This window comes from Physcomitrium patens, chromosome 17 (genome assembly GCF_059467195.1).
Source record: "Physcomitrium patens ecotype Gransden chromosome 17, ASM5946719v1, whole genome shotgun sequence".
In the NCBI taxonomy this organism is placed as follows: Eukaryota; Viridiplantae; Streptophyta; class Bryopsida; order Funariales; family Funariaceae; genus Physcomitrium; species Physcomitrium patens.
The window spans coordinates 9795023-9811187 of record NC_143426.1 but is presented as its reverse complement, the minus strand read 5'-3'; the positions used below and the strand labels follow the sequence as shown (position 1 = coordinate 9811187).

The window sequence follows — 16165 nt, the reverse complement described above, 5'->3', positions numbered from 1 at the left end:
TGTACGCTTGCATGAATACTCAAATGGTTTCATGTTTATAAATATACACACATATATATATATATATATATATATATATATGCAAAAAAAGAAGTCTAGTCATTGAAGATCACCGTCAATCAATTGTAGTTTTATAATTTATAACTTTATAAATCACTCTCAAAGAAAGCAGGTTTGTATTATAATACAGTTTTTTTATATATATAAAACAAAAAATTCACAATTGCAGTGTAACACCTTTAAAAAATTTAATGAAATTAAAAGAGAAAATAGGATCTTGGAATAATGCCTTTGATTCCTAGATCTTAGCAAGGATCGAACACGAGACCTCCCAATGATCGGGCTCACAATCGGTGCCGGTGATAGAATCATCCGCTGGCGGGAGTGCAACCAATAGGTTCACGTAAATAATTCCGGTTCCGCCAGGCAACTAAACTGCTCGGAAAGAGCCCTCCAAGGGCAGGAAACGCGAGCCATAGAACCATGAAACAGAGGTGATGGCCACGTCGGCATGCCGGGCCCGCTATTATAAGCCCAAATAGAACTCAACCCATTGAATAGGACAAACTGATTGGCTCTGAAAGGACTCTGAATTAAGGGTGGGGTGTGGAGTAATGGAGTGGTGGTAGCCCGCTGAAAGTCGGCGTCGGATCCGCCAATCTGCACCCTCCTGAAAACCTCCGGCTCCAGAGACGAAGCTCCCCAACACCCCAATTTCGGTAGAAGCGCTGGCCGACATGAGCGTGGATGGGCGCTAAGTCGGACTGCGAACCCTTGTCCTCGGGTTCTGCGCCATCGACGATCCCTCATCCAAGCCCAGCACACTGGATTGAATTGCCGGCACAACGGTATCGGGATGAAACTGCTGGAAGGATTCCGTGGCAAGACCCAGTTCCGGGTAGAAGCCGCACTGCTTCTTCCAATGTGAATCATGCGCCTATGTCTGCACCAGCACCATGTTCCTTGGAAAGAGTGGGCTTTGTGGATATAAAACCAGGGCTCAGTGCCGACCATCTACCCCCCAATCCAGTTTGTGTGCGCTTTGCTCTTGTGAGAGCCATTAATTTCCAACTCTGCAGTCGCCTGTCTTGCGGTGCAGGAGATCTTTGTTTGTGGAAGTTCGTGAGGTGAGGGTTTTGGTTGTGTGATGCGAAACGCGTTGAATGGTTGCATTGTGTGTGACCAGACACCGTGGCTATTGAAAATCAGCTTGTAAGTTTCTGTCCCTGATCCACTCCGATTGCCGTGAGTGGTTCGTTTCTGCGCGTTTTTGGAAGTTGTGGAAGTTGCGAGTGGAAGTCTGTGGATTGAAATCTGTTGGCTTCGTGCACCTGGTTAAGTTCTTAGGAGAAAGATACAGTGTATTATGAACGTGAAATGTCAGGAGTTTTGTCTTGTGAGGGATACGTATCATGAGTTTTAACAGAAATCGTGTCATTGATCAGTGCATCCGGCGATTAGTTATAGATTGTGAACTTCAGATATCTTGTTTACTTAAAGCGTGCTCGGTTTAGTTAAATTCCAGGTATAGGAGGTGCATGGAATGTACTCTAACGTGAATTTTCTACTGTTTACAGATCAACAGTGGCTGATCCTTTTCAACTATTGCGAGCGCATCATACAACTGCAGTGTTTCATCGCCTCAACATAAAAGTTTCATGCTACACGTAGTAATATTGAGGAGGGTCGGACCACAATTTGTGACGGATTTAAGGCTTATTTTCCTTTAAATGTGAACCCGCAAGAGATTACCTTCCCTAGTTTCCATGAGGTAGATCACGTCGCTCTGCAATCAGCACTTATATCGTTTATCAGCAGCACAAACTCAATCTCTCACGCACCGATGGCAAGGATGTTCAACAGCAGCGACAACTATGGGTACTCCTCAAGCGATTGTCCCTCTTCGAATTCACATCGTCGGACTTATATGTGCAAAGTTTGTGGGAACCATTTCAACTCGGGACAATCTCTGGGCGGTCACATGAATGTGCACCGAAACGATCGGAGGTCTCCAAGCAATTGTCAGTACAATCGTTCTAAAGGTTCTCCGACCTACTCCTCTCCGGGAGCGGGAAGCGGAGACGAGTGTTCGACACAGTTCAAAGGAGTGCGTTACCGTAAAGAGCAGAACAGGTGGGTGGCCGAAATAAGACCTCCACGATCGAGTAAAACTTGGTGGCTAGGCACTTATTCCACCCCTACAGAGGCAGCATATGCCTACGACGTGGCAATTAAGTATTTCGGAAGTGAAACGTCCCTCAATTTTGATGGTCACCCAGTTTACGACCAAATCCCTACAATCTCCACAACTATGCCAAAGGATTTCGCAATGCAGCTCAGAGAGGTGGTAAAAAAGTACGGCAAGTTGGCGATGCAGTCAGATGGAAGCGGCAGAGCGTCATTTTCGTTTGGCAATGCGTACAATCCTTATGAAACTTATCCGCCTCCATACACATGTGCAAGCAACGACGTCGATTCGGATGATGGTGAAGATGACGAAGAGGAGGAGGAGGAGGAGGAACAGGAGGAACAGGAGGAGATGGAAGAGGAGGTTGAACAGGAAGATGAAGGACAACCAGTACAGGAGGAAGAAAACTGGGAGAATTATGTTAATTTTCCTAGGAATCAGACCACCGAGCAATCTCTAGATGACCACGCTCCCATCGACAATGAGCAGACGCCAACATCCATATTCGATGCCGCTGATCTCAATGCATTCAATGGCGCCAGCTATCCACCCCAGCATTCTTCCTTCACGATGGATTACGATCTGAGTACATACAACTACTGCTTTTCACCTCCGCAGCACCCATTCTTATCTGATTATGATTACAACTGTGGTACCTATCAACCCCAAGCGCAATTTTGGTCACAAAGCTACCAGTACAGCAGCTACTAAAGTCTCAACTCTGGAGTCCCAAGGTTATGCCTGATCTGCTTGAGTTATCAGCGTAAGATGTAAGATAAGAAATCGTCCTGCCAGATTTAGTGACGCGAACATGTATTATAAGTGTCTCCGATGTTCTCCCTGTGCTGTGCTCAGGATGGCTAGCTGTGCAGGACCTGCTGTATCAAGTTACTAGAACGTCGAGGAGTCTTTCCGGAAACGTACCCATTGTGGTAGTCCACGACTAATTACACTGTCAACTTCGTGTTGTCCTTTTGGTCTTCAGATGTAAGTTTTTGTGAGGTTCATGGGCCGGTGGAATACTTTCATAGATAAGCCGTGGACTAGCTTAGCATGACTTGTAGTTACAATAGCCAGCATAGCTATGATATAACAAACTGGGTACTAGGTCAGGGTTGGACTAACTCCCTGGTAGTGTTGGGAAATCTGAGTTGTAAAAATGAGCAATGGATGTGCAATGCCAAGCGGAACTAAACTCTGTTGTTTAGTGCTTGGTACCTAAATTTTGTCCACATGGGTCGTTCTTGCCGCTGGAGTGAGCCTGCATATTTTCAAGCATAAAGCAATTTGTTACTGTACAGTACTACTGATTCAGTTGAATGGTGAAATGGGTTTGAAGGAACAGTGTTTGCATTTTGCAGTTATTGAGTCTATTCAGTCTTTTCGTTTGTAAACACTCAGTCCCTCAACTTCACATCTTCTTTGATTGAACTCTTCTTTGACTTGCGCATTGAAATAAACTACTCGAAGTGCATTCTGAAATTACAGAAGTTACATAAATTGAGATTTAATTTTTTAATTTTTAATTTTTTTTTCCTCGAATATTGTTAATTTGAAACCTATTCGCAATCAGTTTATGGTTTTCAAGGCATTTTTAGTCATATGGATTCATTTGAGGAAGAGCCTGTGCAAAAATTGAAGCTTTAATGCATTGTTGCGATCTGGTCATTTCTATGATTTTCTTGAAAAACTTCTGACAAGGTCCATTAAATTGAGACACACGAAATTTTTTATATTAATTAGAATAGTTTTGGAATTTTTAGATTAACAACCATAATATATGTATATATATATATATATATATATATATGTATATATATGAGGTTTTAAATATAATACAAAATTTAAGTAAAAAAATGCATATTTTCTATTGGAAGTAAAAAATAATAAATCCTATTTTGGTTCATCTTAATTACATTTTTGTCTTTTTTATACTATTTTTTTAATATTCTAAACATGCCTATAAAAACTATATTCAATATTTATCTTCCTTCATTATTATATTTTATTATACCAATGATATTTTTTAATAACTTATAATTTGTTTTCTTCAAATAGTTTTCAAATTTTAATTTTTCTTCTAAATATTTTTTTCATTAGATGCTTAAATTTAAAACCATAAATCTAATATCACATTTAAATTACTTATTCCTTTAAACATAATCTATTTAATGCAATTTGAAGAAATACGAGGTGAGTATTGTTAAAAACAATGTAAAGAATTATAGGTTATATGTAATTGTGTGTTAATGAATTCATTACCATATTAAAATCTAAAAATTAAGGTATAACATTCAAATCTATCAATTAAGATCCTCTACTAATCCACCTTTTGTAAATAGTTGAAAAATTAAAAATGTTGAATTATATTACACACTATTTGTTTAAATAGATGTAAGTTAGTAATATTGATGTAAATAAATTCCTAAACATTGAAAATTTTTGTAATAGACTATAGAAGATACAAAAAAATAATCTTAAGTCATAACTTTTATTTTAAAAAATACAAATAAATATAAAAAATTTATTAATGCAACATCCCTAATTAATATTGCTACACCTTAATTAATACATACCACAATTTTGGGGGTGTTAAGAGGATCAAGGAGGGCTCAGCTTCCTTTTCTAGTGGTCCTACTAATAAGCCAAGAAGCAAAGTCAAGAGCCTCCAAAATAGTTACTTTTTTGGACTTTATTTGTAAAACCCAATTTTGAATTAAAAAGGTGATAGAAAGTTGAGAACATTGATAGAAGGTTGAAAAAAACTATAGCATGGATAGCTTTTGGAATAGCAATGTCAAGAAGAGGAGGTGATAGAACATTGAGATCATTCTTGGAGGACCAAAGACAACTTCTATGAGAGTAAAAAATAAAACATCATTTTGCAAAAAACATGAAGGATGAGGGAAGCCTTGATCGTACATGCTTGTTAAGCCTAAGTACGCTTATAATTATAAAAGCTCATATAAAATGTTAATTATATTTTCTTTGCAAGTTTGTAATTGTATTAGAGTATAAGACACAACAAAGAAAATATCCAATTTAAAATCAAGTTTTACAAACAAAGTCCAAAATAAAATTCTTTTTGAAAGCTTTGCCCCTTAACATTACATGTAGATCAATCAACATGACCATTGCAAAGAAGCATTGTATACCCCTTCTTTCCCTTCTCTTGCAATTGTAGAAGATACTAATTAGGATGTAACAATATTAATTAAGTATGTAGCTTCAATAATTTCTTAAATATATTATCATATTTATTTATGATATTTTAGTACAAAATTAATTTTTTATTTAGTAACCATAAAAATATTTTATATATTATTAAATATATTTATAATTAGAATTATAGATGTGGTCATATTTATGGATTAAAAAATAAGAAAACATCGTAACTTGCCGAAATTGTGTTTACCTTTTAAAAATATTCTAAATCTTTTTTATGTTGTTAAAGTTTACTTTTTTTCTTTCTATTAATTGTACCATTTGCTTACTATCCACATATAATTTAGGTTGTGCTTTTAGCATTTATCAAAATATTTGTAGATTCATCTTTTTGTTAAGAGTAATTAAACGTTTTTTATTTCAAGGAAATCCATTTATATGTCAAAATATGAAATTTGTACAATCACATTGTGCACAAATAAAAAGAATCATCAACTCATTAGTAGCTATGTCTACTCATAAAACAACTTAAATAAAACTAGTTATCTATATTAGAAAGCATCAAAGCAATTTAAAAATTGAAAAAAATAATAATAAAAACAAATACACAATGCATTCTCTTTGTGAATTTCACATTGAAGAAGAAAAAATCTAATATAAGGAGATTAATTGGAAAATGTGACCTTTTATTTTTTGAAGAAAATATTTCAAATATTTTTTATTATTTATTATTTTTTAATTATCTATAATACATTCTCTAAAGTCATAAAAAATAATCAAAATTCACTATGATAGAATTATTCTCCATTAAATTTTCTTTTGTCCACCCATTATCCTTACCTAGTTGCACTCCCACAATTCTCTCATATTATTAAGTAATAAAAAACAACTTATGAACTTATATATCAAAGAAAAAATACCTTTCTGATATGATTTCACATGCTTACTACATCCTCACACTAGCATAATTGAATCCAATGCACATTAACAATTATCTCCCCAAAACAATGGAGACTTTGGGAGCATTCTAGAATAGGAAGACACGTGCGCAACAAAAAAAAAAACCGACAAGCTCACTCCTCATCGAAACCATCGCAATCCGCACTCAGCGCCACGCCGAGTGGAGGCGGGCATGGAGGTCGCCACTTCATTGCGGAGGAGGAGCAACCGTGAGGCTTCGTCTTCTTCATGTCTTGTAGATGAGTCTACTCTCTGTACACTACACCGCACTAGCGCGCAAAGCATAAGGATCCACCGCAAACAGCAGCAATATATTAAAAAAACCTATGCAACTCGAGGGTGAAGGGTTTGGTGACACGACAATGGGAACGTCAAATAGTGACAGGTTCCGATCTGGAATGGTAGTGCAGGGCGCCGTCAGGCTCGGGTTCAAGTTCGGTTGGGAAGCCATAGTAGGTACGAATGAGGCCAGGGGTAGGTTCGGAGACTAGGTTGGGAAGAGGTTCGGACGAGAGAGGGAGGAAGGGACCGAGAGGGGAAGCGAGAGAGAGAGCTCGGTGTCGCCATAGCCAGCCCAGTCCAGTGAAGCCAGCTGCAACGATGGCGTCCAGCGGGAAGAATACGCCTGACGGCAAAGCTGCGAAGGCGCCATCGAGCACAGCATCGGTAGCGCCTTCGTCGTCGTCTCTGAATGTGGAAAAATGGGATTCGTTGATGTCGTCTATCAAGAATTTCAAGCTCAAGACGAAGCAGCAGGAGCTTCTCATTCGCATCGCGGTACTGGTGCTGATTTACATTCTGGCCTTCGCGACGCGTTTGTTCAGCGTGTTGCGGTACGAGAGTGTCATCCACGAGTTTGATCCTTACTTTAACTACCGCACCACTCTGTATTTGACAGAGAAGGGTTTTTCGGAGTTTTGGAACTGGTTTGATTATGAGAGCTGGTATCCGCTGGGCCGCATTGTCGGCGGGACTTTGTACCCCGGGCTTATGGTTACGGCCGCGATCATCTACTGGACGTTGCGCTTTTTCAGTTTCGCGGTGCACATCAAGGATGTGTGCGTTCTCACGGCCCCCTTCTTTGCCTCTAACACAGCCATGGTGGCGTATTTCTTCGGCACCGAGCTCAGGGATCGGGGAACGGGGCTTGTGGCTGCCATATTGCTGGCCATTTGTCCTGGTTACATTTCTCGCTCTGTGGCGGGGTCGTATGATAACGAGGCAGTCGCAATTTTCGCTCTTGTGCTTACATTCTACCTATTTGTGAAGGCTGTGAATACGGGTTCGTTGGTTTGGTCTCTGTTCTCGGCCTTCGCATATTTCTACATGGTCTCTGCGTGGGGAGGCTATATTTTTATCATCAACCTTCTACCAATTTATGTATTGGTGCTGTTGGTTACTGGGCGATACTCAGTCCGGTTGTATATTGCTTACAACACAGTGTACATCATAGGCATGCTACTGGCTATGCAGATTAGGTTTGTTGGTTACCAGCATGTGCAGTCTGGGGAGCACATGGCAGCCATGGGAGTCTTCTTCCTTATGCAGGCAAGAATTTTATTCTATCTTCCATCTCCTTTAAGTGCTACATTCCTTTACTCATGCATCAGTTTCCACTTTTCTTTTCCTTTTTAAATCTTTTTTTTAGGTTCATATTATTTTCTGAGCGCTCTTCAATATAGATAGAGTTATTTGATAACAGTAAATGATCCACAGGCGAGCTCACAGTCGAGTTCATCAAAACCTACTAGTGTCTCTGTAAGTGCAAGCATAATGTCTTGCAGCCTTCACTCTGATCTGCAGTGTCCATATATCAGTGTCTTGAGTTCAGTGGTCCGGTCCTTTTTTGGTGCAGAAATCACATCATTTATAACTTTCCAGCTGATAACTGCCATGTCCCTTCTAGATCATGTTCAATTTGGATTGTCGGAGATCAAACCATCCCATTGAGCAAAAGCCAATGTCGAATTTGCACTTTGAAACATAGGTTTAGGTAGGGATGCCTTATTATTCCTGACGAAGTTTCTGAGTCAAATGTTAGCGCTCTGTTGCTTTTCGTGGTAGCAGTCTATTTAGTAAAACTTCCCTCAAGTAATGTAAATGCGGATCATTTGGAAGTTGGTAGTAAAGTAGGTCTGCTTTTTGGGCCTTTCGAATGGTTTTCTATTGTTAACCTGCCGGAAAAGCTTTTCTAGCAAAATCCTGGATTTACTGCGCTTTTCTGCACAAATTTAATTTCGTTTATCACTTTCTGTCCACTTTATTCGATGATGTTTCGGTGTAGTGCCTTGAAGTGGATGGAGCAACTAACTGACGGTGATATCATGGCAGGTGTTTTATCTGGTTGAGTATGTGAAGAAACAGCTTGGTGACCCTAAATTATTCAAGGCGTTTCTACGAGTTACAGTCACTTTGGCAGTTGGTGCAGGGGCATTGGCATTGATAGTTGGTTTGGCCACTGGATATATCTCTCCATGGACAGGGCGGTTCTACTCGCTTCTAGATCCGACGTATGCCAAGATTCATATTCCCATTATTGCTTCAGTATCTGAGCACCAACCGACCGCATGGTCGTCTTTCATGTTTGACTTTCACATCCTTTTAATCCTCTTTCCAGCTGGTCTTTACTTCTGTTTCAAAAATTTAACAGATGGAACCATTTTCATCATTATCTATGGCATGACAAGCTTGTACTTTGCGGGCGTTATGGTGCGGCTCATTTTGGTGGCCACTCCTGCCGTCTGCTTGATTAGTGCTATTGCAATATCAGCTACGCTCAAGAACCTCTCTGGCCTACTTAGAGAGAAGGCTCCGATATACACTTCGACTAAGATAACAGCCAAGCAAAAAGCTTCTGCCAAGGTGCAACTCGTGGTATTCTTGAACATAGAAGTCTTCTTTGCCAGATATGTTGTTTTTAGTAACTTTTCCTGGTGTGATTTGTCGGCCATCATTGTTAGTTAATGATGCGAGGCTTTTCTCTCATTTAAAAATTCATATTTATTTTTTTGACTGGATCAATTTGCATTGCAGTCTGGAGCTGACCAGCCACTACCGTTCCAGAAGGAAGGAGCCATGTTATTGTTACTGGGCAGTCTATATCTAATGATCAGCTTTGTGATTCATTGTACATGGGTCACTTCAGAGGCTTACTCTTCACCTTCAATCGTATTGGCAGCAAGACAGTCTAATGGTGATCGTGTAATCTTTGATGATTTCCGGGAAGCTTACTATTGGCTACAGCATAACACACCTCCAGATGCCAAAGTCATGTCCTGGTGGGATTACGGATACCAGATTACAGCCATGGGCAACCGAACTGTCATTGTGGATAATAATACATGGAACAACACACATATCGCAACTGTCGGGCGTGCCATGGCTTCAAATGAGGATGATGCATATGAAATCATGAGGCAGCTGGATGTTAATTACGTACTGGTGGTTTTTGGTGGTATAACAGGGTATTCTTCTGACGATATCAACAAGTATGGACATCAGAACCTTGCCATGTGTCATGTCTTGACGTTATTGATACTTCTATGGGTATTCTACCAGGTTAATGTGCATAAAAGTGACATGTATCCGTTGTTGTTTATTCTTTTGATATACTATATTTGCGTAGAATTCTTCGGTGTAGGGTCGATATTCTTTTTTCATGTATCTTTATATTGTTTCCAATGATCTTCCAGATTTCTTTGGATGGTTCGAATTGGCTCTGGTGTGTTCCCGGTGATACAAGAGGCTGACTACCTCAACAACGGCGAGTATCGTATTGACAAGGAGGCAGCTCCTAAAATGCTCGAATGTCTAATGTACGTCATTTCTCTTTTGACTGGTTGACTTTAAGCACCAACGTATATTGTGTCTGCTGCCATCCACATTTATTTTTTTATTTTTATTTTTTATTTTTATTTATTTTGCATTTTACATTTAGTTATCTATCCGATTTTATATTTGGTTGCAAAGAATTGTACATGACCCAGTTGCAACTTTACAGTATGAACTTTTTCTGTACAAGCATTTTTTTATTCGAACATATATTTGGTTCCACTAATTAGCAGGTAAAAACTTCATAATGTATTGAAATTTCTTGTGAGATATTGGAAAGGAAAAAGGTTATCGTCTCTGAGAAGTTGTCCTGGTTCATGGGCAGGTACAAGCTATGTTACTATAGGTTCGGAGAAATGCAAACGGAATATGGCAGACCCAGCGGGTAAGTTATTTAACATGCATGTTAAAAGTAGCTACTTGCTTGCTCAACTCTTTATCTCACCATGTTATGGTGGTATTGTCTCTGAGAGGATTACGAACCACACAAATACTGAGCTTCAATAGCCTATGCTATCGTTGGTGCTTCAATTTATGCAACTTCTTAGAGTATGTTTTCTGATGTTTCATGTCGGGCTATTTCATTACAAGTCTTCTCTGCTTCATATACTAAGAATAATATCATTGCAGATTTGATCGTGCTCGAGGTGTTGAGATTGGGAACAAGGAATTCGAATTGAAGCATGTTGAAGAGGCTTTTACAACTCAAAACTGGATTGTGCGCATATACAAAGTGAAACCTCCTGTTAATCGAAAGTGATCTACACCACATTGCATCCCATCGTTTGAGGATGATTAGTGGACCCTTTTGCCGAATCAAGCATGTGAAGTTTTGTATAATCAACCACGTTTGGATTAAACAAGAGGTAATGCAATTTCTGTGCGTCTGAAATATGAGGTGCTCTTTATCTACCTTGGCGGCAAGTGAGGTAGTTAGAATGAGGAGGAACACCTTATCTTTGATATACTAAGTTCCTTAGCGTAGGATGACTACCAAAGATAATGATGTTTTCAAACCATAATTAGCTAAATTTTGGTGACCAGAAATCTGATCCTGGTTGAGTGTGGACTCTACATTTGTTGGACTTCTACAGACTTCCTGGTTTGCATGTTGGATTTGGATTCTTTGTATGATGTACAATCTGTTGTGGGTGTGGAGAAGCCTTGCCTTCGTATTTGAAGATGTTGCACGATTTGTGGATCTTGCATTAACACTTGGGTGTAAAAGCAACTTTAGCGTCAACCGTTATGACAATTTGTTTCAAGTCGAATGTCATAGCATTAAGGAATTTATTACTATTTCTGGACCAAAACGTTAGATTTCTATGCATACCTCATACTACTGCAGCTTAAATTACAGTTCTGTCTACAAGCACTGAGCAATGCTAACACATATCTTTGCAAATAGGTCAAAGTTAAACTTGTATGAATACTCGGGACTTTACATATCAAAATATTAGCTTCTTGAATAGACTTGTGCAATGATATCATATTATTTTTCACTTTAAATCTTGAAAAATCACAATATAAAATATCATTTGTTGTTTTGATTACATGCACTGGAATCAAAGTTGTTTAATGGTAAAATCAATTTAGAAAATGCTTCAGAAGTTTGGTCTGAATTAAATTCCTACACAGAAATTAATTATATATTAAAATTTGCCAGTCTGTACAAAGAACAATACGAACTCTCTAGTGACGACACAAAGAATGAACATAACTGACATTTTTGAATTGTGGGAATGCTCTACAAGTCCAATATCCATATGATGATAAAGATGGTTTTGTTAGAAAGCCATGATAATCAAAAAGTCAGAATGCTATGACTTGTGATGCCACCAACTGCTCATTTGTGACAGTCTCATCGTAATCTACATATGAACAAATACCATCTTTCGTTTTAAGAGGTGGATGTTACCATGGCACAAAGCATGATGTAGTTGTATTTGAATCAGAGACACACAATAGGCCATAATAATTCCTGATAAACATTTTGAAGATGCATCAGGATTAAGGCCTGTAAAACTCAAGCTTCAAGTGTAGAAGAAACTATGATAACTAGCATGCCGTCACCATGGACCAAGTCCATGTCCCTAAGCAAATGGAATTAAAAGTCATGAAAAGACATCTTGGACATCTTGTTCATCTGCTCAGAACAAACCACTTAACATGATAACAGACTGGTGAACATGGTCTTTCAAAGAAGGCACTTTTTATGTCACCAGAAGTAATCGAGTTTCAGCGCATTATAATTAGCCGTGAAGCAAATACTTGGAGAGAGGAAATTGAACACTCCTTGCAACCTGTCCACATGTTGTAAATACAATACATCAGTAATAACTAGAAATCCTTCTCAATATCTACAGAAATCGTGTTAGTTTACAGTGTACATTTCATATCCAAACAATTTGTGGAGCTTGACGACTGCTTCAAAGAAAATTTCTCAGAATCAAAAATTACTTGAAAGGACTAATAAAAAATGTGCGCAGAAAGAAACACAGAGAAGAAAGTAACCTTCTGAATAAGGTTTCCATCTACGTTGCAGCGATAACGAGCATTGCCGTCAAGAGGGTTAGTAGAACTTTTAGACAAAAGATTCACACTAACGAGGGTAGATAGCTGCATAAGGACGTCCGCTGAGAGCTCCTCTGTCATGTGACCATCCCCCTCTGCTTCTTCAAGGTTCCCATTGAAGAGAGGTCCAGAATGGAAGGACCCAAACCCATTGCTAGGAGCAGAATCACTTTCAACAACAATGCAGCGGAAAATGGCCAATAGCCTCTCAAGTGGAAAGCTGCCAGGCCCCTTCATTTGTTGCTCATGAGCCTCAGCCTCCTTTCTTTCCATGGCTGAAGAGGAATTCCTGTGAATCACAACCACGTTGTCAAATCATGGTCCCAGTGTATCTGACACACAGACTGCACTACGTATTAATATGAAGTACAAGAGGTACATACGATTTCCTCTCATCAACGGAAGTATTGTTATAAATTACCAAGCAGATATAGAGGGACCTGAAGAGACAGTGTACTCAAAGCGGCTTCGATAAAGGACAATGAAGTTGTAAGTGCAAGAACAGCCCACACCATGGTGTCTTTTGGCTGAACGAAGGATGAATCTTCATAGTTTTGATAAATATTTAGTACTTACTTCCTCCTCTTCCGAGAGCTGCCCCGAGCACCATCCCCTGCGTCGAACAGTGCAGCATCCAGTGTAGCAGCATTTCGTGAGGCTATGTAGGCAGCGAGCAGGAGGTACTTGCTGCATTGTGGCATCTCAAAAGCCATGTCCTGTACGTCTTTTCCAGACGATAGAGTCCTTCTGGGAGTGGACTTTGTACGTGCTAGGTTTCCGCCTGATTGATCAATTTTGCTTCTCTTTGGCCCTGTTGAACATATCATTAGCAAGGATCAGAATAAAGGATAATGTTGACCCACAATGAAACCACAGTATCTACAAGTCACCTAATTTAGAGTGGAGAACTCTGTAACAAATACACAAGTAACAAGACAATGCAAAATGGCAAAACATACCTGGAGTAGAGGAATTTATGATAAGGGTTTGAGAAAGGGCTGGCCGAATGTAAGGCTGCAGCATTGCATATCGCTGCCGCTTGCCGTTGTCGTCAGGTGTGGTTGCCCCCCGAAGCATAGGTTCACAATACTTTTCGTACAGAGGCTCTAAACTCCTGGAAAGCTCCGTTACACGTCGACATGCCCGACTAAATGTCTTCAAAACAGCACTGAAGGACACAGGGAAACCCCCAAATTTAATCACTGACGATTCAAAAGTGTAGTGACCAACATTGATTTGCCTGTGTCCCTTGCCATAGAAACAGTGATCATGGCAATGTAGATTGAGAGTCCGAACGAGCTGACATCCAAAAAGCAGGTAGGTTACGTGCGATTTTCAAGTGGCAACATATGCCTCCGACTGAAAACCTTACCTCAGAAATGAAGCATAAAGGTCAACGTTGGGGCGCTGAAGAAGGAGAATCTGGTTAAGCTCAGAATCATTGTAATCGCGAAAATACATGGAGAGTGGCTCCCGAGACAAGCTGGACGCCTGATACCCATCAAGACCTACGCTGCTAATGAATATAAGCCCCAGGTTTGACAATCTAGTCAACTCTGAAAGCCTAAACAACGCGCCCAGAAGTAGAGCACCGCCAGTCCACCCACGTGACAGCTCCACGTTGTCGAAAATTAAGTAAACCGTGTCATCAACGTTCGCACACGATGTTCTGCAGGCTGCCTTTGGAGCGTTCTGTTCTGCATAAACAGGCGATTGAGCCACAATAACATACGGCTATATTCGCTTCACATCAACAATATTAAAGAGTTTATTTTGAAGATGTATACATACTGATAAAGAAAAGTAATCTGGACTCCACTCATGTCACAACCCAATATGACCTAGAAAGGTACAGCCAAGTTTCGTAAACAGAATCCTGATTCCGCATTACTTCAGACACTGGGCAATTTGCCAAACACATCTTTACAACACTATATTGTTGGTGATAATTTTGACGCCGTTGATTACCATGGAAAGTGAAACTCTCAAATGATTCCATGTTGAAAATCTGAGTAGAAAATCTGTCTGTATCGCACCTTATTGGCAGATCGAAATCTCGCATCATGGGAGCTCTTACGAGACAAGGCCTGTGCACAAGCTGCAGGCAAATGCTTCGTGAAGTCTATCAGTCTTTCGCATTTACGCGCACTCCCATAGTTGTTGGAAGCCGATCGAACATGGCCCAAGAGCTGATTGAGCATGGATTCAAACATAAGCCGTGGCGTGTGACTTGATCGACAACTCACATATGCATGAGGGCGCCCAAGAACTCTCATTGTCTCACGCACTATGCTAGTCTTCCCAGTCGCAGCTGGTCCATACACAAACAAAGGTGGGATGAGGTCACAGGGTCGCCCCAGAAGATTCAGCAGCTGATTGATCTCATTTCTGTATGCAAGAAACATGAATTTAGCCTACTTCGTCCAGAGCTGTACAACATCATTGCACCCAATGCAACGTTGCAGTGGTAGCCAACATACAACACAACCGAGAAAATTAGACCTGTTTCAATTAATCAACAAAATCAATTCAGAGGGCATGCTTTTCAAATTAGTTACCTGCGGCCCGGGAAGATTTGGCTCATGTAGTCTAAAGTGGACGTTCTGCTGCTGCGGGAGGTTTTAGATTGTGGGCCGCCATTATTGCCCAGATTCACAGCATCGCTGTCAATGGCTACTCCCCCATCCGATACATTTCTGCCCGATCGCGAGGGAGAAGCCAGCAAAGCTCGCCTCAAGGGCCGGCCCGGGAGTGGCGACGTTTTCGGCTGCACCACACCATGTGGGCTACGCCGAGTTGAAGGTGAGCATGGACTACCCCGACTCTGGCCCGGAGTCACCTCCGACACAAAACCATCCGGAACCTTCTTGGGGCTGGCAGAGGACGCACGATGCGATGCACTGCGGGTTTCCGGGCAAATAACTCTCTGTTCTGGCAATCCCTCCATCGCATCAAAACCCTTTCAAACCATCATCCCCCAAAAATATAGAACAACCCACAGGGAAAGGGGCATTACACACCACAAAGCCCACCCACGTCACTAACCCTCAAACTCCACACCATTACCATCATCAACCAACACGCACACAGACTAGTAAAATCTCCCCCCCCCCCCACAACCGGATTCCAACAAATTATGACTAACCCATTGATCAAACAACAATGCCGCGTAACAGTGGCCCATTACCATAGCCACCCATCGCTGCAAAAAACGAAGCAAAGCGGGAAACACTCACAGCTGTACAGGGTATCAGCACTCAGTTTTAAATTTGCGAGGATCTCAATCGAGGCTCAATATATATCCAGGTAGGTAATGGATGAATGAGAAAGTCCTTATTTTTCATTCGTTCTTGTGGGCGATGTGAGCCCCAAACCCTAAGCCCTGGAGGGGAGCATAGTCCGCGATAACAAAGCCCAGGAAGGTCCTCTCCAGCCGGCTCTTTCTTT

General features: G+C 40.5%; 3 protein-coding genes across 3 annotated transcripts; 2 read left to right on the top strand and 1 right to left on the bottom strand.

Moving 5' to 3' along the window:
• The first annotated feature begins 1017 nt into the window (after window positions 1-1017).
• On the top strand, window positions 1018-3486 carry LOC112294246 (uncharacterized). The gene is made up of 2 exons (XM_024544521.3): window positions 1018-1212; window positions 1578-3486. The coding sequence occupies exon 2, from the start codon at window positions 1844-1846 to the stop codon at window positions 2897-2899; it is 1056 nt and encodes a 351-aa protein (XP_024400289.1). The 5' UTR covers window positions 1018-1212; window positions 1578-1843; the 3' UTR covers window positions 2900-3486.
• A 3404-nt stretch (window positions 3487-6890) lies between these two features.
• Window positions 6891-11191, top strand: LOC112294537 (dolichyl-diphosphooligosaccharide--protein glycosyltransferase subunit STT3B). Its single transcript, XM_024545085.3, has 6 exons — window positions 6891-7861; window positions 8645-9175; window positions 9347-9801; window positions 10006-10128; window positions 10470-10529; window positions 10775-11191. The coding sequence occupies exons 1-6, from the start codon at window positions 6914-6916 to the stop codon at window positions 10902-10904; spliced, it is 2247 nt and encodes a 748-aa protein (XP_024400853.2). The 5' UTR covers window positions 6891-6913; the 3' UTR covers window positions 10905-11191.
• Window positions 11192-12037: 846 nt separating this feature from the next.
• On the bottom strand, window positions 12038-15977 carry LOC112294538 (origin of replication complex subunit 5). The gene is made up of 7 exons (XM_024545086.3): window positions 15277-15977; window positions 14755-15106; window positions 14091-14410; window positions 13678-13886; window positions 13295-13529; window positions 12659-13007; window positions 12038-12447 (listed from the first exon to the last, which is right to left on the bottom strand). The coding sequence occupies exons 1-7, from the start codon at window positions 15663-15665 to the stop codon at window positions 12397-12399; spliced, it is 1905 nt and encodes a 634-aa protein (XP_024400854.1). The 5' UTR covers window positions 15666-15977; the 3' UTR covers window positions 12038-12396.
• Window positions 15978-16165: the final 188 nt, after the last annotated feature.